At 40.8% G+C, this 25,636-nt stretch overlaps 1 protein-coding gene across 3 annotated transcripts in view; it reads left to right on the top strand.

Moving 5' to 3' along the window:
* LOC121286902 (disks large-associated protein 4-like) overlaps positions 1-25,636 on the top strand; it is a 251,826-nt gene that overhangs the window by 199,805 nt on the left and 26,385 nt on the right. The window contains exon 2 of one of the 3 annotated variants that reach the window (XM_041204136.1): positions 22,690-22,743. The exons of the other annotated variants lie outside the window; for them this stretch is intronic. Coding sequence (XP_041060070.1) covers positions 22,690-22,743 — 54 coding nt within the window. The remainder of the gene's footprint in view (positions 1-22,689; positions 22,744-25,636) is intronic. 3 annotated transcript variants of the gene reach the window in all.

Genomic DNA, 25,636 nt, shown 5'->3' with positions numbered 1-25,636 from the left:
ATAAAATTATGGGCCAACTTTTGTGTGTTTTTAAAAGTTCCAATTACTTGCTGCTGCTTTTTATTAAAAGGGCTATTATTAATCACTGCTAAACCATCTTCTACAATTTGAATATGTAACACTAATTTTAGACAAAGATGTCCGTCGATGGTGAAGGGAGTGAATGTTTATTGTGGGGGGGTGGGGTGCCAATAAAGCGGGCTACTCTGTCCTGGATGGTATTGAGCTTCTTGAGTATAATTGATGCTGCACTCATCCAGGCAAGTAGAGAGTATTCCATATGTAGATAGTGGACAGGATTTGGGGAGTTGGGAGGTGATTTACTCTCTGCAGGATTCCCAGCCTCTGACCTCTCATAGCCACAGTATTTATATGGCTAGCCCAGTTCAGTTTCTCATCAATGGTAAATGATATAGGTTGTTGATAGTGGGGGATTCAGCGATGATAATGCCTTTGAATGTCATGGGGAAATGGTTGGATTTTCCCTTGTTGGAGATGGTCATTGCCTGGCACTTATGTGGCGTGAATGTAACTAGCTATTTATCAGCCTGAGCCTGAATATTGTCCAGATCTTGATGCATATGGGCACATACTGCTTCAGTATCTAAGGAGTCGCGAATGGTGCCAAACATTGTGCAGTCCTCAGTGAACATTCCCACTTCTCACCTTAAGATGGAAGGAATGTCATTGATGGAGCAGCTGTAGATGGTTGGGCCTAGGACACTATCCTGAGGAACTCCTGCAGTGATGACCTAGGACTGAGATGATTGATCTACAAGACACAAGTCAGGAGTGTGATGGAATACTCTCCACTTGCCTGAATGAATGCAGCTCCAACAACATTCGAAGCTCGAACCATCTGGGGCAAATCGGTCTGTTTGATTGACATCCGGTCCACCTCCTTAACTTTCACTCCCCCTACAACTGACGCACACTGGTGGCAGTGTGTACCAGATACAAAGTGCACTACAACAACTTGTCAAAACCTCCTTCCACAGTACCTTCAAAACCCAGACCTCTAACATCTAGAAGGACAAGGGCAGCAGACACTTGGAAACATCACTGCCTGCAAGTTCCCCTCCAAGCCACATAACATCCCGACTTTGAACTATATTGCCATTCTTTCACTGTCGCTGTGTCAAAATCTTGGAACTCTTCCTAAGAGCTCTATGGGTGTACCTACACTACAAGGACTGCAGCCGTTCAAGAAGGCGGCTCACCACACCACCTCAAGGGCATTTAGGGATCAGCATTAAATGCTGGCTTGGCCAGTGACGTCCACATGAATAAATTTTAAAAAGCTGCTTGATAACTGGCTATATAACTGCAGAGTTGAGAAGTCAACATTTGGCAATGAAAAACTACTGTCAAAATTACTGTTGTCTGCCTGACAAAACTCCTATGCTCTATGGTAGCTTTAGATCTTGTCACTGCTAACTTTTTCATTCATGTGTTTTACATTTTAAATGAAATCCTAATCATGTAATATTTACATCAATTAGCAGTTAGTTTGAAATCTGTTATTCAATCTGAGTTCTGCATTTATAAACGGTTGAGTTCTGGTTCATGATGACACTAGAAAGGCATGAATGATTTCTGGCCCTGTGCTTCGCTGCCCGATATCGCATATCCTATAAAGTATTGATGCAGTTACTCACAAGAGCAGCGTTGCTTGAAGTGGCAAATGGCTATTTATGAAGTTCTGAACTTTACCCTGTTCTGATTGCTTGGTGGGTTAATTCATTGCTTGATGTTGAATTATTTATTAGAATGATTGTATGTTTGACCCTTGTCAAGATTTAACATACTTTTGCAGTAAGTAAACAGAGGGGTCTGCTGTAATTGTCCTCAGTGGCTGAGGCATGTAGAAAATCTGCCATGGTTTTAACTCATGGTTTCTACTTTGTGACTTGTGTGAGCGCATACATAGGGTTCAATACTGGATTGCAGGAAAGATGAGGCTTTGTCCTGGCTAATATTTGTCCCTCAAACAACACTAGAAAAGAGATCATTTATTTGGGAATAAACTGGATTGGGTTGATGTATTTTTGTGGGTAGAACATACCTGGGCAATTTTGTAGATTAAGTAAATGTTAGTGTTATAGCAAGCAGCATTGGAATAGTTTCATTAGGGGCACAGCTTGTTCCTGAGCACAGGACAACAGCCAGGATGTTGTCAGGGCCAGTAGCATTTGCTGTGTATTAACTACTGATCTTGGAGTCCTATCTTAATTTGTGTACATTTTTTAGGTGACGTACTTATGGTAAGGATTGAGTCCTTTACCTTATTGATGGCATTGCTTTCAGTCCTTTTCAGTGATCTGTGTTCCCTGTTGTATCCTTATGCTGAATTTCAGATGTATATATGTGTAGAAGTGTGGTGCTGACACTGGCCTCTGGGAAACATACTAGTGTATTGGAGGGACATAAATATTGTATACCAATATTTATGTCCCTCCAATCCAGAAGAAGCCTTGTTAACCACTACCCAAATAATGCTACTGCGTTTCCTTTATACCATACACCCTAATCTTTCAAGTGAGCCTCCTTGACCATATTTCATGGAACTCTTTTTCAAAATCTTCCAACTGAACATCCATGATATTTCCTATATCAAAGTTCTTTTGATTTTTTATTAAACTTTAAGGTTGTCACACATGATTTGCTTTTCAAATATCCATGTGAGGGGATGTTCTTTATTAATCCATCTCTTTTTCTAGGTTAGTCTTTAGTACTTAAAATTGACTAGATATTGGTAAAACCAGTGGCAACAGATTCTTACCTGAATTTGAAATGATAACATCTTAGTGCTTCTTGGGATTTTTTTTCAGTTCCCAGTACAGATGCTTAAAAAAGGTTTTAATCCTGGAGATCAGCTTTAAGTGACAGGTTTATTGTATTTGTAAATACTGTATTTGTGACTGATCAATACAAGCTCAGACTGAAAATATTTTTAGGTTTGAAACCTTGCTGCTTTTCTATAAATCTTCAGTGAATGTTTAGGCTTTTTAATCATTAGTTTGGGGGAGAAAAAGCTTTTTGTGGGAGACCATTGTTCTTTGTCAAAGTGATTAGCTTTTATATGAATGTCTTACTGGAGGTGTTAATGAACTGTGGTGAATATAAAACCTATCACAGTAGGGAAGTGACTTGAACAGATCCTTATGCAGCTTTACTGTAATTAGAACATAATAGTGCTGGAAACCTAGATCATCTTTGCTTTCAGTTTTTGTGATGTAACATAATGGAAGTAACCTATTTTATTGAGCAATCATTTCACAGTGGCTATCTTATTCCGTGCTGCAGTGAAAATGACATTTTCTAAAATTCTGTTTAAAGATCCAGCGCAAATCTAGAATACAGTCTTTTGCTCCTCTTATACTGCATCTGAGATTGGAAGCTTTAGTGAGTGGGTTCATAGATGTAAGTACCCTATTTGTGCTACAAGCTTCTAATCTATTTTTCCACTGTTCTTTTCAAAACATTAAGAAGGTGTTGTGCCAATTAGTTCAGTGGACCCCATAATCATTTTTTCAGGTAACCTGCCATTGCTATGGCATTGTGTTCTATGTGGTGTCAAGCACATAAGGTGCAAGAAACACTCTCCTACTTCATACTATTGCACCTGTTGTCAGATTGACACCAGGTTCCAGAGTTGTAATTCTGGTGAAGAGTCATACGGACTCAAAACGTTAACTGTGTTCCTCTCCACAGATGCTGTCAGACCTGCTGAGTTTTCCCAGGTATTTTTGTTTTTGTTCCAGAGTTGTACTGGCATTTTTCCATAGCTGCAAAACAGAAACTGCTTCACAAAAATGCTGCTGTGATGGTCTAATTGTCCTGGTGTAGAGCCATAGCATAGGTTTAATATCAGTATTCACTGTCCTCGTGCGACTGTTATGAATCACTTTAGAAATACTAATGCAGACTAAAAGACAATTTAAAATTATTTCTTTAATTCAAGAATCAGAAAGTCTTAATGTCAGCTTTTTCAATAGTTACCTAATGACATCTGTTTTGTGCAAATGTAATGTATTGCTGTTCACAGATTCTATTTCAATGCAGCCATTGCTGTGCACCAAGTCTCACAGAGCATGCACACCCATTATCATACACAAGATACCCAATGGAGGCCACAGGACTGAAGCAATCAAGTTGCCTGCAATTTCCACTTGTAACAGTGTTCTCCAGAACAACCTCTTGATAATACAAATTAAAATTTTCTTTACAGTTACATTATATATTTTCTTTATTGTTTTTGTGAATAAGTCAGCAAATCTCTATTTTATCCCTTATGGGTCCCTACAGTACCAATTCACCATTCTTAATGACCTAAAGAACTTTTAGAAGTTAAGGCTCAGCAAATATGTGATCAGTCATTTGCATTGGTAATAACCATTTTATTTGTTCATGGCAAGTGGGTGATGTTGGCAAGGCTGTTGTTAATGCCCTTCCTTAGTTGCTCTGAGAAGATGTCTCCTATGTGACAAGAGAGCTAGGGGACACAGCTTAAAAATAAGGAGTCTTTCATTTAAGACGGAGATGAGAAGAAATATTTTCTCTCTGAGGGCCATGAGTCTTTGGGATTGTCTTCCCCAAAGACCAGTGGAGGCAGCATCATTGAATATTTTTTACGGCTGAGGTAGATAGATTCTTGACTAACAAAGGAATGAAAGGTTATTGTGCATAGGCAGAATGTGGAGTTGAGGCCACAATCAGATCAGCCATGATCTTATTGAATGGCAGAGTAGCCTCAAAGGGCTAAATGGCCTGCTCCTAATTCATATACTCATATGGCCTTTCCTGAACCACTAAAGTCCTTGTGGTGATGGTTGTTTCTCGGATAGTGTTAAGTAGGTAATTCCAGGATATAGGAACACCAACTATCTATCTAAGTGAGGGTGGTTTGTGACAAGGAGAGGAAGATCTTGGTGCTTTTGTCTATCTTGGAAGAATAAGTCATATCCTGCAAGTACAGTGTCCTGCGTATAATGTTTACTGCTGCCGCAGTTTGCTGATGTTGAGTCCAGTAGCAGGGGTGCTGTTTAAGTAAATGAGTCTATCCTGGTAGATGTTCAGCTTTGAGTATTGCTGTGGCTGCAAATGGTGAGTATTCTAGTCGAATAGTGAGTATTCCATACCATTCCTGAATGTTTTGTAGATGATGCAGAGGCTTTGAGGATTCAGCAGGTTAGCTACTTGTTACAGGTACTAAGTCTGTGCCAATTGTTATAGCCAAGATGTTGCTTGGTTGAATCCAATTAAACCTTCTGGCCATTGGTTTCCCTTAGGTTATTGAGGGTAGAGGACTTGGCAATGTCATTGAAAGTTCGAGTAGGTAGTTTAGCTTATCTTGTTCAGATGCATTTATGTGATTAGAATGTTATCTGCCACTTGTCAGCCCAAGTTTGTGTGTTGTCCATATTCTTACATTGGCTGGAATTTTGTGTTTCCTGTTGGTGGAGTTGTGAATGGAGATGAACACTCTGGCATATCCAGCATCCACCCCAACTCCTAACTTTTATGATAGAGTGAAAGGTATTGGTGAAGCAGCTATGGTTGGACTGAGGAACTCTAGCAGTGATGTCCAGGACTATATTAATTGACGCCCAAATCATATAGTTGTTTTGTAGCACAGAACTTGAGTATTGCTGAAGAAAGAGACATGCCAAAGCTTTTTGTCTTGCACTCATCAGGACACTTCGCAAGGATACCACTGTAAGGGGAAAACAAATGAAGACTTTGGAGCTGTATATCAAAAGGAATTGGAAGAGTGGTTATTGCTATCATTCAGATGCACCAAGGAATATTTCCAATGCAGTGGGGTACTTAAGGAACAAATACAAGCAGAAGATTGAGATCAGAGCACTGAAGAAATTTTGTGGTCACGTGGCACAAGGGGATCCATGATATTAGGCAGGTTTTTAGCATGTAACTGATTGGTTTTGGGCTAATTGCAGGCAATATAGTGCTAGGCTACAGTGAGATGCGCTTGGCCTAAATAGCCAAGTGGTTATGGTACTGGGTTTGTAACCCCAAGATCAAGAGTTCAAATCTCACAATGGCAAACTATGAAACAATGTAACTTCATCTGAAACAGATGGAAACAGGTTTACTCAAAAGAGTATCAAGAGTTCAAATCTCACAGTGGCAAACTATGAAACAATGTAACTTCATCTGAAACAATTGGAAACAGGTTTGTACTCGAAAGAGTTACAGTGAGATGCTTCATTTTCCACACTTAAGGATGTTGTGTGAAAAATGCAAATTATGCTCTCCCGAAATAGATAACCACAAATGCACAAATCTCCTGCTTGTCATGTTAGTGTGAAGGCAGTGACTCTGTCTTTTAGGAACTTACCTTGATTTGATGGTGGGCTATTGGGAAGGCTGATTTAAATATGGAGTACACACAGTGGCAGAAGTGTGTACTGCTTGCAGCCATATCTAAAATTGTGCATCTGGCTGTTACCTTTGCTGTGATTGATGCATAATCTGACCCCATGTCTTCTCGGGTTAGATCTTGGTGTTTCTGATACTGGCTGTGCCGTTTTGAAAAGCTGGCTTCTGTGCTGGAATTCCCTCATTAACTCTTCTTTGCAACTGTTTCGCTGGCCACCTTTTGCTTTTCCTGCCGCAATATTCTCTCCTCCACTGCTTATAATTGTGAATAGCTTCTAATATTGGGTGTATTTTAGCTCAAACTGTAAGTTTAAAGATTGAGACTCACCATCTGCTCACCTAATCCTAGTCCTACCAGCCGCTTTACACCATGTTCTTTCCTGGCCCCCTTGGAACTTGACATTCTAAATGTTTCTCTCTTCTTGGTTCCTGTCCCTTTCCTCTTACAATGCAAGCATTTGCTTCCATGATTATGCTGTGCCACTCAAAACATTTGAAATTGAAGGAAATCTGATCCAAGCTGAGTTTACCTTGGCCTACACTGAAACTTCCCCACCTGCCTAAACTTTCTACCAACTGTGTTACCCAAACTATCGATAGTGGTTGCATAGACCTTATCATCAAATCACCTCTTGGTGTCTCATCCTACACCTTTGGCACCTTCTCCTTGCTCCACATCTCTCTCCTACTTGAAAATGCTATTGTCCACAGCCCTATATCCCATCCTGCTGTGTCCAAAGTTTCTCCCAAGATATCCTCCTTCCTTTCCTCTTGTTCTGAGCAACTTGTCATCCTCTGAGATTTCCATCTCCATCTCAAATCACCTTGCCTTCTCTGATGCCACTGCCCTCCTGTCCATCCTCAGTTTCTCCACATAAACTCTCTACCCATTTTTTCATGGCCACCCTCTTGACCTTGCAATGTCACAGCCTCTCTCCTACCGTAATATCATTCACAGAAAAATGACACTTCTGACCACTCACCTTGTATTCCCCACTACCCATATCCTCCTTTCTAACCCCACTTTATCCTGTAACTGTCTCTTGGATGTCCTCTAAATCACTTAGTTGGTAGCTTGAAAGTACAACTACACAGCATTTAGCCTTCGATTCACAACAGTACTTCTGCAACTTCTGCTCAAACATCCTGTCATCTCCAATTTTGATGCTCTTGTCCCCTGTTGAACCATTACTTTGTCCCATCCTGTTATGTCCTCCTTACATATCCTTCATCTTGGCTTCTTTTGGTCCAAAGTCACCCATCTCCAGATCTCCGTGGGCCATATCAAACATCACCTGGCATTGCTTTACTTTGCCAAAATTGTTCCCAACTCCATGATCATTTGGAAAGCAAAGTTAACCCCTACTTTGTATCTTCATTGTTGACTGCCTTTCAAAATCGCTCTCCCCTGCTCCCTCCCTCTACATAAGAAATAAGAACAGGAGTAGACCATATGGCCCGTCAAACTTGCTCTGCCGTTCATTACAATCGTGGCTGATATTCAGCTTTGACTCCGCTTTTGCACCCACTTCTCAAATCCCTTGATTCTCTGAGAGACCAAAGATCTGTTTATTCCAATCTTAAACATATTCAGTGATGGCGCATCCACAACCATCTGGGATAGAGAATTCCAAATAATCACAATCCTTGTGAGTGAAGAAATTTCTCCACATCTCCAATGTGATCGGCCCCTTATCCTGAGATTATTTTAGATTCCCTAGTCGGGGAAACAACCTCTGTGTCTATCCTATCGAGCCCCTTTAGAATTTTGTATGTTTCAATGAGATCATCTCTCATTCTTCTTAACTTCAGAGAATATAGACCCAACAGCCTCTCAACAAAGGACAACAACCATCTCATATCAGAGACCAATCAAGTGAACCTTTGCTGTACTGCCTTCAATGCAAGTATATCTTTCCTTAAATATGGAGACCAAAACTTCACACAGTACTCCAGATGTGGGCTCATAATAGCTCTGTACAACTGTAGTAAGATTTACTTTATTCTTCTACTCCAATCCCTTGTCATTTGCCTTTCTAATTGCTTGCTGTACCTGCATGCTAACTTTATGCTCCTTGTATGAGTATACCCAAGACCCCCTGAACAACATTTATAAGTTTCATGCCTTTGAAAAAATGCCCTGCTTTAATATTCTTCTGACCAAAATGAATAGCCTCACACTTGCCCATATTATAGTTCATCCGCCACTTTGTTGGCCACTCACTTAACCTGTCTATATCTCTTTGCAGCCCCTTTATGTCCTCCTCACAGCTTGCATTCGCACCTAGTTTTGTATCATCAAACTTGGTACTCTCTGCAGTTAATTCCTTTTAATATCCTAGATGCAATCCATCAGGTCTGAGTGACTTATTGGCTTTTAGCCCTATTAGTTTCCCTAGTACTTTTTCTCTAGTGATAGTTATTGTATTTATTTCCCCCCCCCCCCCACTCCTTTTGCCCCATTTAGTATTTTTGGCATGCTGTTAGTGGCTTCTACCATGAAGACTGATGCAAAGTATTTATTCAACTCCTTTGCCATTTCCTGATTCCCCATTATTATTTCCCCAGCCTCATTCTCTAAGGGGCCTATATTGGCTTTGGCCTCTCTCTTCCTTTTTATATATTTAAATAAGCTTTTACTGTCCATTTTTATATTACTTGCTAGCTTACCCTCAGTTTATTTTCTCCCTCTTATTATTTTTTTTGTCGTCATCTGTTGGTTTTTAAAACTTTCCCAATCCTCTGGCTTACCACTAATCTTTGCCACATTGTATGTTTTTTCTTTCACTTTGATACTATCCTTAACTGCCTTGGTTAACCATGGCTGGTTTATCCCCTTCCTACAATCCTTTTTCCTCACTGGGATATACCTTGGTTGTGAGTCATGAACTATTTTTTTAAACATTTGCCATTGTTCATCAACCACCTTTTCTGCTAAACTGCTTTCCCAGTTCACTCCAGCCAGCTCTGCCCTCTTTCCTTTGTAATTACCCTTATTTAAGTTTAGCACAGTTGCTTCCAAACTAAATTTCTCACTCTCAAACTGAATGCTGAATTCCACCACATTATGATCATTGTTTTCTAGGGGATCTTTTACTCTGAGATCATTTATTAAACCTGCCTCATTACATATTACCAGATCAAAATAACTTGATGCCTGGTTGGATCCACAACATTTTGTTCTAGGAAACAGTCCTCTGTCCTACAGCATAGCTACTGTTAAGAGGCCTATAGACTACTCCCACCAGTGTCATCTTCCCCTTGTTATTTCTTACCTCCACCCATATGGATTCCACATCTTCCGATCCAAGATCATTTCTTGCTATCATACTTATTCTATCTCTTACTAACAAAGCTACCCCACCACTCTTTCCTTCCTGCTTGTCCTTTCGAAAAGTTATATACCCCTGAATATTTAGTTCCCAGTTTTGATCCTGTAACCATGTCTCCATAATGGCTATAAGATCATACCCATTAACCTCTATTTGTGCTGTTAATTCATTTATTTTGTTCCGAATACTACATGCGTTTAAGAGCCATTAATTTTGCCTTTTTACCATTTTCTCCTCCTTTGACCCTATTTGCTACTGTTTTTTTAATGTTTGTACACTCTGCCCCTTCCTGTCACACTCTGGGTATCATTACCTAAGTAGTTTCCCTGCAATGCCGCCAAAGCCTTTTGTTTTGTAAGCCTACTTATCGCCGCTCAAGAACCCTACCCCCTCTATTTCGTGTAAAGCCCTCTCTACTGCCCTAGTTATTCGATTCGCCAGGACACTGGTCCCAGCATGGTTCAAGTGAAGCCCGTCCCACCGGAACAGCTCCAACTACTGATGTCAGTGCCCCATGAACTGAAACCCATTCTTCCCACACCAATCTTTGAGCCATGCATTTAACTCCTTGACTTTATTTACCCTATGCCAGTTTGCCCATGGTTCAGGTAGTAATCCCGAGATTATTACCTTGGAGGTTCTGTTTTTTAATGTAGCTCCTAACTGTTCAAATTCTTTCAGCAGAACCTCCTTTCTAGTCTATCAGAGTTGTCAGTACCAACATGGACAATGACGACTGGATCCCTCCCCTCCCACTCCAAGTTCCTCTCCAGCCCTGAGGAGATATCCTTAACCCTGGCCCCAGGCAGGCAACGCAGCCTTTGGGGATTTGTCAGATGCTTGTCTCAGATTTCTCCAGTACTTTTTCTCTGCTGATACTAATTACCTTAATTTTCTCAACCTTATTAGATACTAGGTTACCATCTAGTCCTGGGGGGTTGTTTGTGTCTTCACTTGTGAAAGCAGAAACAAAATATTTGTTCAATATCTCTGCCATTTCCTCATTCCCCATGATAATTTCTCCTTTCTCTGCTTCTAAGGGACCAATGTTTACTTTAGCTACTCTCTCCTTTTTAAACATGTAAAAACTCTTACAATCTGTGCTTATATTCCTTGCTCGTTTATTCTATTTTCCTTTTTTTTCTCCCTCACTTTGAGAAGCTTATTGACTTCTTTGTCACTAAATTTGGGATAATCCATTCAGCAGCCACAGCTACCTTCCCCATTGCCACCAAGTTGAATCTTTGTAGGCTCTCACCTGTCTTAGACATAATCCTGTCTCTTTCTGTAGTTTCTCTTGTTCCTTGCAAGCTCATTTTGTTCACAAGGCTCACCTACCGTGATCCTACTCCCACCAAAGTGCTAACTACCCAACTTTGCTCCCTGGCTGTCTTGTAAGTTGACATTGTAAATGTTTCCCTATCCTCGGTTCTGGTCCCTTTTCCCTTTCAAAACAGCCATCATTTCAACCACCCTACCCCTCCCCACCCTCGAACAGAAAAATCTCAAACTTGACCACTGTGTCTTTGCAAACTACTGTTCCATCTGAAACCCCCCTCCCTCTCCACAGTCCTCAGTCACGCTGCTACTTCCGAAATCTGAACCCATCCTTCCTGCAAATCCCTGTTTGATCTCTCCAATCACTTTTTTGTCCTGCCTCAGCACTTCAATGCCTGAATGAAAGTCACATATGATATCCTTTGTTACTGACCTTTTTTTCCCTTCTCATCACCTTTGATAAAGCAAACCATGCCATCCTTCAACAGTGCCTCTCTCTTCATTTGTCCAGCTCTGGGGAAGCCCTTGCTTGGTTCCATTCTTGCTGAGCCAATTGTAGCAAGAGTAGCAGCAGCAATGGCTTTCCTTTCTTTTGCCCTTGTACCATTGCCTCTGGAGTCCCCATGGATCTAACCTTGGCAGCCTAATCCCTATTTAAATGCTGCCCCTGGTGACAATAGAGGACTACACAGACGACACCCAGCTAAATGTCTGCCCCACCCCATCAACATCTTCACTGTTGTCAGATTGCTTATCCGACGCCCAGTTTTAAATTAGCTACTTTCCTCCAGTTAAACATTTTTAAAGTCAAAATCATCTTCCCTGGCTCCCAATATGGAATCTATACCTTTTCCACGAGTTCTACCCACCTGCCTAGCTGCTGTCTCATGTTGAACCTGGCTGCAGAAAAAAAGTACTGCAAACGCTGGAAAATTGAAATAAAAACAACATGCTGGAAGTGGGTGAGTTCTGACAAAACGGCTTGGAACATTAACTCTATTCTGCTCTCTGCAGATCCGTGAGCATTTCCAACATTTTTTGTTTCTAATTCAGACTGTAACCTTGGCATCTATTCAAGCCTGAGCTTTAATTCTGACTTCATAACCCCTCTATCACAAAGACCGGCTCCTTCCACCTATAACATCACCACCTCCATGCATCTGTTACTGATACTGTTGTCTGCTTTTGTCACTTTGAGGTGAGTATTCCAGGACAGTGAAACAACGGCGATATATTTCCAAGTCAGGATGGTGAGTGACTTGGTGGGGAATTTCCGGGTGGTGGTGTTCCCATCTATCTGCTGCCCTTGTCCTCCTAGATGGTAATGGTCGTGGATTTGGAAGGTGCTGTTGAAGGAGCTTTAGTGAATTCCTGCAGAGCATCTTCTGGATGGTACACACTGCTGTTACTGTGCATTGATGGAACGAGTGAATGTTTGTGGTGAGGGCAGGCTTCCTGTCCAAAGCCCTGCCCACCCCAGAGTAAAACCGCAGCAAGGTCAGGGTGGGCAGGATCCTAGAGGGAATCTCATTTATGCAATTTCACAGCCCCTAATCCCTTTACCCCCCCCACCTCTCCCTCCGCTTCTGAACGAATCGGTCGGTGTTCTGCTCATGGAAAACTCTAATATTGGTACTTTTCCTGCACCAAGTCCCACTCACTGCTGACCTTTCTCATTGCTTATCTATTTTAGCTTCTAGCCTCCCCCCAAGCCCTCCAATTTAAAATGTTCAACCTCATGGCCAGAATTTAATGCTCTCCCCCCCACTTGGTGGGTTCAGAAGCGGAGGGGGTAGGGGTTAGGGGTTGTGAAATTGCACAAATGAGATTCCCTCTAGGTTCCTGCCCACCCTGACCTTGCTGCGGTTTTACTTTGGGGTGGGCAGGGCTTTGGACAGGAAGCCTGCCCTCACCCCAAACATTCACTCGTTCCATCGATGCACAGTAACAGCAGTGTGTACCATCCAGAAGATGCTCTGCAGGAATTCACTAAAGCTCCTTCAACAGCACCTTCCAAATCCATGACAGTTACCATCTAGGAGGACAAAGGCAGCAGATAGATGGGAACACCACCACCTGGAAGTTCCCCTCCAAGTCACTCACCATCCTGACTTGGAAATATATCGCCGTTGCTTTACTGTTGCTGGATCAATCTTGGAACTCCCTCACAACACTGTGGGTGTACCTACACCACATGGACTGCAGCAGTTCAAGGCAGCAGCTCACCACCACCTTCTCAAGGGCAACTAGGGTGGGCAATAAATGCTGGTCCAGCCAGTGAAGCCCACATCCCGTGAATGAATTTTTTAAAAATGGAGGCACCTAAATGGCCAATTAAGGGCCCTTTCCCACCCAGCCTTGCAGTGGGGGGGATGCTGTGATGGAAGGCAGAAATGAAGAAAGGTCGATCTTGGCCCGGAGGTGGGTGGTGGAGGGGCCTCCAGACTTCCCTTCTCCGTCCCTCCCCCTGGCCTATCCCCCAAAACGCTGATTGCGCCCCTCACAAACTAGCCCCGGCTCCCCATAGGTCGTCCCTAACCTCCCTGCCCTGGGACCTCTGATACTTGCCTGGGACTTAGGCTTTGGCAGCTCAGTGCAGTGCCTCTTCTGGCCATTGCTGGAGGAGCAGGAGAGCTGCTGGCCAATCTGATTGGCAGCTCACCAAGGCAGGACTTCCTCCAACTGAGGGGTGGTAGACCCACCTTATGCCAATCAACATGCATTAGAGCGTAAAATGGCAGCAGGGCTCTCTAAGTCGATGGGGATGTGTTCCCTGTTGACTCAGCCCCCTCTATCCTAAAAATTCAGCCCATGTTTCAGTTCGTTCAAAGCCACACACACCCCGATCTCAGCCTCCATCCTGTAAAACTGGTCATGTCAGATTATGGTTGCATCTGTGTAGACCTTACTATTAGGATTTGTAGCCCTCAAATCCGCAACTGAATTGTAACCTTGCTGTGACAGCATAAGATTTTAAACCTTTTATTTCTCCTGCTGGACTCATAAGCCCTCTGATTCTTGGATTATTGTGGTTTAATGCCTCTCCTTACTTGAGCTGAATAGCTCATTTCCTGGCTATATGGTGACTTGCATGCAAGAGCTGAGTAAGAGTAAATGCCATTGTTATTGCTCACTGACTGTGTTCTTGTTCAGGCACCAAACTTGTTCAGAAGACCATTAGTCAAGTAATGCTTTCAATACAGGAATGGTAGAAATTAGAATATCGACGAGCATCGCAAGTCCATTCATGGCTATGTACCTTCTGTACTTTATACTGTTCTGTGATATCTTGTACATATAATTATTGAGATGGAATCCAATTTTCTTTCTCTTAACATCGCTTAAACCACTTCAGGTTGCTCTCTGATTAGTCATTGGGGCTTATGTGGTTTTAGATATGTTGCAGAAAAGTCACGGTCTCCTAGGGAATTCTAGCATCATTGTGGGTTCTCTCTTCATTTATTTTATTGGTTACCATGCATCAGCACAACCAATGGGTGGTTGGTAAAATATGAATTTGACTCATTCTATCTGTATATGAATTTTATTCAATAATGGTAATGTACACTTAGTGCAAACATGCATATGGCAACCCAGAAATTTTAATTTTTCTCAAGCAGTATCAATCTTCTTGTTTAAAGCAGACTGTTTGACTGCAGTAGATATCACAGTTTAACCTCCCTCCTTGTCCACAGCTGTGTTTGCACAGTGATTGGGAGCAGGAATCCTGAGGAGTTCTCTTCCTCCTCCTCCTCCACAGCTACAAACTTGAGCTGGATTCATTTACCAAAACCAGAAACTGGAAATCTGAAATAATGCAAGATGCTGGAAACACACTTTGGCTTCAGGGAGGAGAGAGAAGAGCATGCACCCTTTGTCAAAATTGAAAGATCTCTCAACTAAGCAACATTTAAAGAGGTCTGAAGAATTCATATCCAAAATAAGAATTCTGCCTGTTCCATTGAATGTTTCCAGTGCTTTCTGATATTTTGATTTCCAGTAATTTGCTTTCTGAGCATTTAAAACAAAGAATTAAGGGAAGGAGAGAGCATTTGCATGAAAAAATAAATACTTTTTTTTAAGTGTTTTAGTGGAAAACAGGAAATGGCAGAAGTAAGACAGTGGGAGGCATAATGAGGAAAAATCTAAGACAAAAATGTGTGAATAGCTGAAGTATGTGGAGGATGAGACAGATAAAAATAGAATCTCAAAAAACTAGCAAAATAGAGCAGGTTGCAGCAGTTTAGAGGAATCAAAGACTGCAGCCCACCTCATCAGCTTGGAGGGTCCCCACCCCAAGTGCCAAATTGTTCTTGCTACTGCTTCACACCCCCATCCATCAATAGCCAGCATTTTACCTTACTAGCCACTGGGAACCATCTTAAATGGTGAACATTGTACTTAGAATCTCAGTGTCCAAAGAACTGTGCTACTAGTTCTGTAGTATAAGAAGCAAAGTTCATAAATGTTTTTTACTGCAACTCTTTAGAAAGGAAGACAACATCTACTATGGTCGTGATCCCTCTGCAGACTTGACACTTCACTTTAGAAGTAAATACCACTTTCTATCCTCTCTTTTCCTTTTTATGTACAGTACTTGGAAACCAATTAGAAATGGGTATGTTAGGGAAACTGGGCAGCTTGTATTTTAACAGTGAGCTCTATAAGGGATGTTCTTCGCATCATAAACACTCACTTTGTACAGTATGCATCAATGCTTCCACAGATGGTAATTTGTGGCCTCAGAAAATGTACTTAATTGCAAATTATCCAAAGTTTGGTGTGACTGTGTTGTTTAAATTCTAAAATTAAACCAGATAAATGATGAACAATTTTGGTGTGACGTTAAATTTCCACCAGCGTTTCTTCTCTTAATGGTTGATTGGTTGACTGTTGAGTCTGGTGTGTGTCATTTAAAAAAAACAATTTTTATCCAAAAAATAAAATATTTAGAAAATATGCATCTTTGTGTACTTTTGATTTTGACAAAAATGGTGAGGTTCACTTTTTTACAATTTTTTTTGGCGGGGGTTGGGGTGGCATCTTTAAGTGTTCAATATAACACCACCTACTCACTGTATGACTCTCAAAATTACTGGATTTTGATAGGCAGGTGGAATCTTCTCAGTGTGCATAAAACTTATGTTTCACTTATGGCTTGCAGACCAAAAACTATTTCTGAAATATTATTGCATTTTTTAAAAAAAAATTATCTGTTGTTATGATCCCGACCCAAGGAGAGAAATCATTCGTCCTGGTGCTTCTCCTTTGTGGGCTCCTTATTCCCTCACCCTCAATCATGCATGATATTTTTTCTCTGCTTGAGGATCCACTAATCAATTCACCAAACAATCACAGAGGTCCTAAAATGATAACGCCCATCGTTGGCAACTGGTTACATATATCATAATTATATATGTAGCATGGGTCATTAATTTAAGAGCAACAATGATATAATGCATTGTTAGTTTGTGTGTCCCTTATAAGTGATCCCATTATGCTTATTAAATAAACCAGAGATTACAAATTTTACTTTTAACAGCTTCATGCAATATTGTTAATCCACAGGAAAATATCCCGTTAGTTATTTATAACGCTGTGCAGATGATACTGATTTTGGTGACATCCTCAGTCTTCATTAACGTGTTCTGCACATTGCACCATATGGACATGGTTACCATAAATTAATATTTGGAAGAAAGATTCAATACTTTCAACCCAGATAAACTACAAAAGATCTTTTCCATTCTGTAGAAGCAGAATAAGACCTTTTCTGTCTTGCCTGGATGCATGATATTATTCAGTATAATTATTTCATACAACGGGTGTAATTGGATTCTACTTTATCAGTAATCTCACAGGATAGGAAAATCAAGTGACTTCTGAGCTCCAAAGTGGAATGACTGAACAACATAGGAATTCATTGTCGGTGAGAAACGTTGGCGCCCTCGGGTGTCTCTGTGCTGCATAACTTTTAAGAGGTCAGAGGATAATGACTGAATGAATGATTCACTATTGTAATCTGTGTTTTCTTGATCAAGTCTGAAGACTCTGCTGATTGCTGCTTCTCACTACAATACATTTTCAATATCTACTTTGCGGCATAGCTTTATCATGATAATTCAATGCCTCAAAAAAACTCTTAAAAGCACCAATATAGGGTGGAATAGTAGGTGAGTAGACAAAAGGGCAAGATTGAAGTCGATAGAAAAGACTCTTGAGAATTATGTGCTGTGTAAAACAGATTAACTATGAGCCTATTAATACACTCCTGCCTGGCAATTTCATTCCACAATATCTGTTCACAGTAAATTTCCATTAGCAACAAAATAAACAACTCCAGCCATGATGCCGCCCTCTGTTTGCAAGATAATTATGGATGACAAAGGCCATATAGACTAGCTCATCTCATCCATCCAAATGACATAGGAAATAGGAGTGAGAGTAAGCCATTTGGTAACTCGAGCCTGCCCTGCCACTTGATAACATTGCCTACATTGTACCAGTGACTACAACTCAAAAGTATTTAATTGGCTGTAAAGCGATTTGGGACATCGTGAAAGGTACTGTATAAATGTAGGTTTTATCTTTCTTTCATTACACCTGCATGCAGTAAACAGAGTGACTGTAGCAGTGGTGAAATTGGAGGCCCAAAACTGATTCCCTAAGGATAATTATCACAGAGCAATCAACTGATGTTAAGAAAGTGGCTACAAATAAATCATTACATTTACAAAGCAATTCAACTCTGTAGCTAAAACAACCGTACCATTCTGACTTCTCTGGCGCCAGCCCATAACATACCATAAATGGCATCTGCTCCTTTTAAACAAATGACACGTCCCCAGGATTTGTCAGTCAGACATTACTAGCAGCTGAGGAAAAATGTAGATTGAAAATTTCTGAGCAACATTTCAGAGAAGGATGATACATGGTACAAAAATTCAGCATGGCTTTAACTCAAGAACTGAATTGTTTCCCCTACCCCCTAGGCATTTTTGTACAAATTACGTTGTGCACTGTGAATTTAGAGGCTATCTGGGGTGAACTTAGGATGAAGTAAAGATTTGTAAAACCTTTAAGCAAAGATTTCGTTCCCAGACTTACAAGCGTAATAAAATGGGCAAAAATGAGTCAACACCCTGTTGTCTTCATTCTTGATTTTTATTTTCTTACATTTATTTTCATGAGGCCCAAGATTCTCAAGCCTCTGGTACGTGAACACAACATGTCATCAAAATTATGTCTACTTTAGGGAATAATGAAAATTTGGACTGCTTTTTATATGCAGGTTTAAATTCAAAAGAAAATTCTGAGAAGTGTGCAGTATTTATTTGTGTGGTACAAAACCTTAAAAGTGGCCTTCCCACCCTCACGCCCCACATTCCCCCACTCCTCACCCCACCACCCATGCCAGCACCCTAGCAGCCACCCCCCCCCCCCCCCCCCACCCCCCACCCCCAACCCTCCATACAGCATCAAATTAGCTCTAAAATGATTAAAGGGACTTACCATTTTTCAAGTGGATATTCAATTGCAAGCTCTCACCTAACTGTAGCTGTGAATAAGAACTGCTGCTGCTGCTGACCTTTGGACAGCTTCATGGTTTTCTGGTGGGCTTTTCAAAAAAAATTGCAACCATGGAGCTGCCCGAATGTTGGAAGCAGCAGCAGTTTCTATTCACAGCTACTGTTGGTGAAAGTGACCTGAAAGACCAGTTTTTTAAAAAAATCAGAACCATCAGGCTGACTGTTCCGATTTTTTTTAAAGCCGGTTTTTCAGGTCTGCTGCTCAGTCTAGACTCCTTTTTAAATACAGCCCGAGCCTGCCTCTGGGCCCCGGTATTTGGCACCATCTGTGACCCCTCACCTAGGTCCTGGTTACGATTAGGTGAAAAGAGGGAGATTGGCTCCCTTTTCCCACTCCTCATTTGACTCATGATGGAAAAAGTGTGCTTGCTAATTCACTGAGTGTTTCAGGGCTGTGACTGTAAAAGACACACACACAAACAGGTTTTCTTGTAAGCTTATTTTAAAAGAAAAGAGAATAATGTTTATTGTACTTAACACCCAATCAAATAAAAATCATAAAGCTCCAATTCTCTCGCATGCATGCATTCAAGAGTACACATACACACACGTGCATTACAAAGTGGGAAAATAGATTAAACAGCTTTTAAAAATCCAAAAGACATTCTACATGGATTTGGTAGATAGATACTTTGGATGATTTCAAACTGGACCCAGTGGTCTTTCCAAGTTCTGTGATGGGACAACTTAAAGATGTTGATGGACAGTTTCTATTTGATCTCCTGGAGCCAGCAGCTGCTGGGTTAATTCCCAAAACACTGCTTATAGAGTGTGGACCGTCAAACAACAAGCAGGGCTTAGGTTTTCAGGCTGGATGGAGAGAGCATCCACTCAGCGTTCTGCTCCTTGTGTTCTCTGCTTTTTCTGTTCTGAGAGCTGAAGAAAAGCAGTTTCTCAAATGCAAAGGTTTGGCTCAACACAGAATTCCCTCTCACCAACTGACCAATTACCCAAACATGGTCATAGCAAGTTGATTCCAGGTCCATGGTTTAGACATGATTAGAGTACGGCTGGACACCATAATCACCCAGGATCCATTGCCAAAGTGATTGTGTCTAATGGTTTGCTCCACACCCAGTTGAATGCACGGGTGACTGGCTGTTTTGTAAGTGGTTCAGAGATGGGGTCATTCGCATTCCTCAAAATTGATTGTCTTTGGGTTCTTGTAGACATTATGACTCCAATTTAATGGCTTTGGAATTTGTAAGCCCAGGTATGCAAATGTTCAGTTACCTTGGAAGCTGCTTTTTTAAGTCACTGAAATGCTGTTGTTCATCTTCTAAAACTCAACCGGTTGCTTTAGCCCAATAAATACATTTATTTTCGATGTAAAGCATGTCTTTATAATAATATGTTAAATATGCTTATATAAATGCAAGTTGTTGGCATGCATACAAATTAAGCCTACAGAAATCTTTCTGTGCATTTGTCCTTTTTAAAATGAATCAAATAACTAAGTACAGAAACCTACAAAAATAAGTGATAATTTCAGAACTGTTGAAGTCTTGTTAAAAATATTTGCCTACATTTGACTGAGATATAAAAGTTTGTGATGTCAAAGTTGGTTTTTGTTTACTACTATATCAAATTATTTGAAAATTTGGTGGAGTCCCAGCTGTTGCTTTGTGTATAAAATCTATCTGCAGGGTAATACGCTTCTGTCATCAGAGCTTAACATGATACACTTTCAGTTTTTGGATTTGAAACAGTGGTGAAATATAGTCAGGCGTTAGCCTGAGCTCAGTGGTAGCACTACCTCTTCTGAATCAAAAGGGGCTCAAGTCCATAGTCCAACCTGACACTTCAGTTCACTACTGAGGGACTTTTGCACTGTTGGAGGTGCTGCCTTTTAGATGAAACATTAAACTGAGCACCATTTTGCCCCTCACATGGATCCAAAGTATCCTATGGCACTATTCAAAGAAGAGCATGATAGTTTTCCCAATGTCCTGGCCAACATCAGGTCTTTTATTTAATTGCTGTTTTAACAATATTGCTGTGCTTCCTAAGTAACAACAGTGATTACACTTCAGCAGTAGCTATAAAGTACTTTGGGAACTCCGGAGGTTGTGAAATGTGCTGTATAAATGTGAATTCTATAAGTAATTGCAGTCAGAAAAAGATCATAAATTTCTTAGAGATGCAGACTGCTGACATTGTAAACTGTCTGATTGTTATGTTATTTATCCCAAAACTGAATGGTAGTTGGATGCTGGTAATTTTTGAAATGTCATTTTCAAACACGTTCTAAATACTGAAAATGCAGTATAAATTATGAATACACGCACCATATTTTGCAATAGAAATGACAGTGAAGTCTATAAGCATTCACCACTATTAAGGAGCAAATTGAACAACTTCTGGTGCTCATACATGCGCCGTGCAAAGTTGATATCTGGAGGCTGGTGTGAAAGTTGCTCGGCTCCTCCAGAAATTTCGCTCTAACAGTATCTCACTGAGAGACCTGGTATTCACATACATAGAAGAATGCAAATTTTCAGTACTTACCACTCGAAAACCAATAAAAGGTTAGGGAAAGTATTTTTTTATGTTCCTTAATAGTGGTGAACTTTTGGTCTTCACTGTTACATTTATTGCAAGATAAGGTCTGTGTGTACTATTAAAAAAAATGTACCTGGAATAATGTCGAGGGTCAATTTTTAAGCTGAAGCCAATTTTAACATTGGTAAACTGGATTGCTGCCCATTTATTGCATTTTAAAATTCACACTGAGGGATGATGTGCTGAAGAGTTACTTAATTCATCACCTTACTTTTGCCTGATTTCTCCCCTCATCTCCTTAGCTGCAGGTGCTCACCTCTTGCTGACATTTTGTTCTGAGTGCTTGATCCTTCAACGAAGTCGCTATCATCCCTATGTGAGCCTTGTTGTAGATTTTGGTGCTGTTTACTTGTTTGGGCTGACAGTGGGGATTTAATGATTGCGTAGTTGAGCTTTTTGCTCTCCTCACTTGAACCTGTATTTCTTCCATCAGGAGTTGTTGGATAGCCCTCAGGAGAAGAAACATTAAAGTGATTTTGTTTCCCCATCCTTAGCACTAGAGAGCTAAGCCCAATTGTAGCACTCTGGCCATACCCAAGTTGTGATCAGCTAATGGATCATAAACTGGGGATTGAGCCAGTTACTAGATCAACTTGCTAAACCATTAATCACATTCCTTAGGTAGCCGTCATGTACTTAATTTTGCGTGGATTTTTTTTTTGTTAATCCATGTGCCTTTGGTCAGTAGTATTCTGTTTTTGGGGGGGGCCATTTTTCCCATCAATAAACAAAGATGAGGGACAAATGAGCAGACAACTACAGAAGCTGAAAATTATGAGACAAGATCAGGTAAATTTGGGTTTTAAAAGCCTGACAATTTGTCAGATAAAGAAAAGACTGAGAAGCATTGAGAATTGTTGTGATTTGAGTGGATTCCAGCTGCTACTACTTATTCCCGCCCTCTTCCACGTGAGCATATGCTTTTTTGTAATTGAAATGCAGACATAGGCTAGAGGTGATCTGGGATACTGGCAATGGTGCATGTGGATGGTTTTAATAGTGAGATGCACACACAGAATAAACTTGTCATTCAACCTTGAAGAAATGGATCGTGTTTTGCTGTCCTTATCAGAAAGAAGAATTTTATAACGAGATTCAATTTAAATTTGCACTCCACACAATATTCTGTTGCAAGGGTCTTCAATCCATCATCAACCTCTGGTTTGCATCTAATGTGTAGTATGCTATGGAGCTGATTTTCTACAGAGAACATTGGGAACTTAAGTACTTCAGAAAGAAGCGAATCCAAATTAGATGAGGATAGATTTGTTGTTGTCTGTCTCTATTCATTGTGTTAAGCCCAGACTTTTAGTGTTTGGAATCTGTATGCCACAAAAACCAAGAGTGCTGCGATCAAGTCGGATATGAAGGGATGTCCATATGCCTGTGAGGTTGACTCCATAATTTGCTGCAGAGAACTTGAACCAGTGATGATTTCTCGTACCAGACCAAGGGATATTGGTGCACATTTCCAAATTATTCCACCCCGGAAACAGCTGCCTAAAAAATTTTCGTTTTGCACACAGATAAAAACCCGGCCACAAACTTTGTGCTGAAGAGGAACTATTCTGAGTCTGCTGGTAAGATATACTGTGTTTGTGATGTACGATGTAATACGTACGAGAGCCTTCAGAACTAACTTATTCTTGGCTGCAGGAATGCAGCAGGTGCATCGTCTGATAATTGGGCTTTTGAATGTGAAAATATGTTGCTTTGTAAATTAAAAACTCAAGTTTCCTTGTCCTTTTTTCTATCCACCACTCTTTTCCGTCTTACTTAACTGTCTCTTTGATTTCTTCCAGTTTATGCTATCTGTGTTGACTTTATTTCATTCTCTGTCCTTGCTGACTTTGTATTTTCTTCACTGGTGCCCTGTTTACACTGGAGGCTTTATTCCTGTGCAAACTGCCAAAAATGTTTCCAGTGTGAAATGGCCGTAATAGCACAGCTGTGGTGTAGCACTTAATTTTCAACCAGAATATTGGCAGTGTTGATGTTTTCTCACTGCAATAATGGAATACCTGTCTGATTGGCCCATGACGTATCTTGGAAACGTGCATTTGCATCATGATGCAGGCACATAATGCAAATTTTGATTTCTGGGCTACTCTCTGCTTGTGCATGCACCCTGTATTGTGTTACGCTGCTATGATGTGATAAGGAACTAGTTCTGCTTTATGCCTGGATAAAATTGGTACAATTTAATTAATAAATGCAGCTTCAGCATCAAGCAAAGTGTTCTACAACAAGTCAATCCGAAATGTTTTTATAGCATTTCACTTGGTGTATTTTCGGACACAGTTTAGTATATAGAATCATCTACCTCACTAGTTTTATCGTACTGTCTGCTTGGGGAACAGAGCACAGTTATGTGCAGTTGAAGCAGCAAGATAAAGATTATCTGTACTTCAACATTTCCTACTCAAAAAGTCCAAAAAGGTGGTATTTGCATTGGAAGAAAGAGGATTTTTCTGAAGTGTTTGGTTGCGGGAAGCGTTAAAACTAGTCTGTCTGCTGCATCTATGTGCAAGTGCACTAGTTCACTGTCAGTTTGTTTATGAACTGTACGTATACATAACTACGTTATACATGTGTGTAATTTGACTCCAGTTTCACTAAGTGTTTCAACGGCAGTAGAGAACATCCTATTGTGTGTACTTTCTGTATCTGCAATAACTGATGTACTGAATTCTGCTAAATATTTACAGAAACTGTTGGCTTTCTCATTGGGATAATTATTGTGTTCAGTAAATACAATTCAGTGTTGCACATGCACTGTAAAACATGTGTTGGATTTTTATTTTATATTAACTGAATTTTATGGTGGAGTTGCATTTTTAGTTTCTTCGTTTAACCTTATTCCAGTAGCTTGCTTGTGTTTTTTTCAAAAAAATTGTTTGTTCAACATCTATTTTGTTTTCAAATTGATACTGTTCTCAGTGTTACTGGTTATACTGTCAGTCAGAAATTCAAAATGAAATTACTGTTGCCTTTCCTGTCACCATCCAATTTAAGTCAAAAATTCATGCTTGAAAGTTAACAAACTTGCTTTTACAGACTGAGGTTGTGCAGGTGACTTAAGAATTGATGATATATAATGTGTAAGTACTTAACAGCACAGTTAAATGTATACTTGGACTTAATCGTGTTTAGTGGCTACTTATCCTAGACCCAGCCAGCAGTTAACTGAATTAAGTGGGAATTGACCTTCTATATCGTATTCATCTTTGTATTGTGTGTTGTTACCCAGTGGAGCCATTCTGGATTATGGCCACAGGAGCATGCCTTTCAATTCCAAAAACCTATTTCAATTGACGTAGCATCTACAACCTTTTGGTGGAAGAGAATTTCATATTTCTACTATACTTCATTTGAAAATGCCCCTCCTGTTTTCACAACTCAATAGCCTAGTTCCAATTTTTAAGATTATTCCCATATTGTGGATTTTTCCATCAGAGGAAACAGCATCTCCGTATTTACTCGATCGTCACTTAACCATGTGCAATGGCCTAGCAAGTCATTCAGTTGTATCAAACTGTTACAAAGCCTAAAAGGAATGAAACCGGATAGAACACTTGACATCGATCTAGGCATTGGAAACGACAATGGCACACCCAGCCCTGTCCATCCTGCAAAGTCCTCCTTACTAACATTTGGGGACTTGTGTCAAAATAGGGAGAGCTATCCCACAGACTGACCAAGCAACAGCCTGACATAGTCACACAGAATTGTACCTTACAGACAATGCGCCAGACACCACCATCGCCATCCTTGGGTATGTCCTGCTCCACTGACCGGACGGACCACCAGAAGTGGTGGCACAGTGGTAGTGGTATACAGTCGGGTGGAAATTGCCCTCGGAATCCTTGACATTGACACCGGACCCCATGAAATCTCATGGCAACAGGTCAAACATGGGCAAGGAAACCTCCTGCTGATTACCACCTCCCATTCCCCCTCAGCTGATGAATCAGTACTCCTCCATGTTGAGCACCACTTGCAGGAAGCACTGAGGGTGACAGGGCACAGAATACACGCTGGGTGGGGGACATCAATGTACATCACCAAAAGTGGCTCAGAAGCACCACTGCTGATCGAGCTGACCGAATCCATTAGGATATAGCTGCTAGACTGGGTCTTTGGCATGTGGTGAGGGAACAAACAAGAGGGAAAAAACCTACTTGACCTCATCTTCACCAATCTACCTGTCACAGATGCATCTATCCATGACAGTGTTGGTGGGAGTGCCCACCACACAGTCCTTCCCTCCATTGTGTTGTGTGGCACTACCATTGTGCTAATGGGATAGATTCTGAACAGATATAGCAACTCAAAACTGGGTGGTGTCTAAGAGGTGCTCTGGGCCATCAGCAGTAGCAGAAGTGTATACAACCACAATCTGTAACCTCGTGGCCCGGTATATCCCACACTCTACCATTACCATCAAGCCGGGGGATCAAGTGTGGCTCAATG

Source organism: Carcharodon carcharias, chromosome 14 (genome assembly GCF_017639515.1).
Source record: "Carcharodon carcharias isolate sCarCar2 chromosome 14, sCarCar2.pri, whole genome shotgun sequence".
Taxonomy (NCBI): Eukaryota; Metazoa; Chordata; class Chondrichthyes; order Lamniformes; family Lamnidae; genus Carcharodon; species Carcharodon carcharias.
This window is presented reverse-complemented; position numbering and strand designations above follow the sequence as displayed.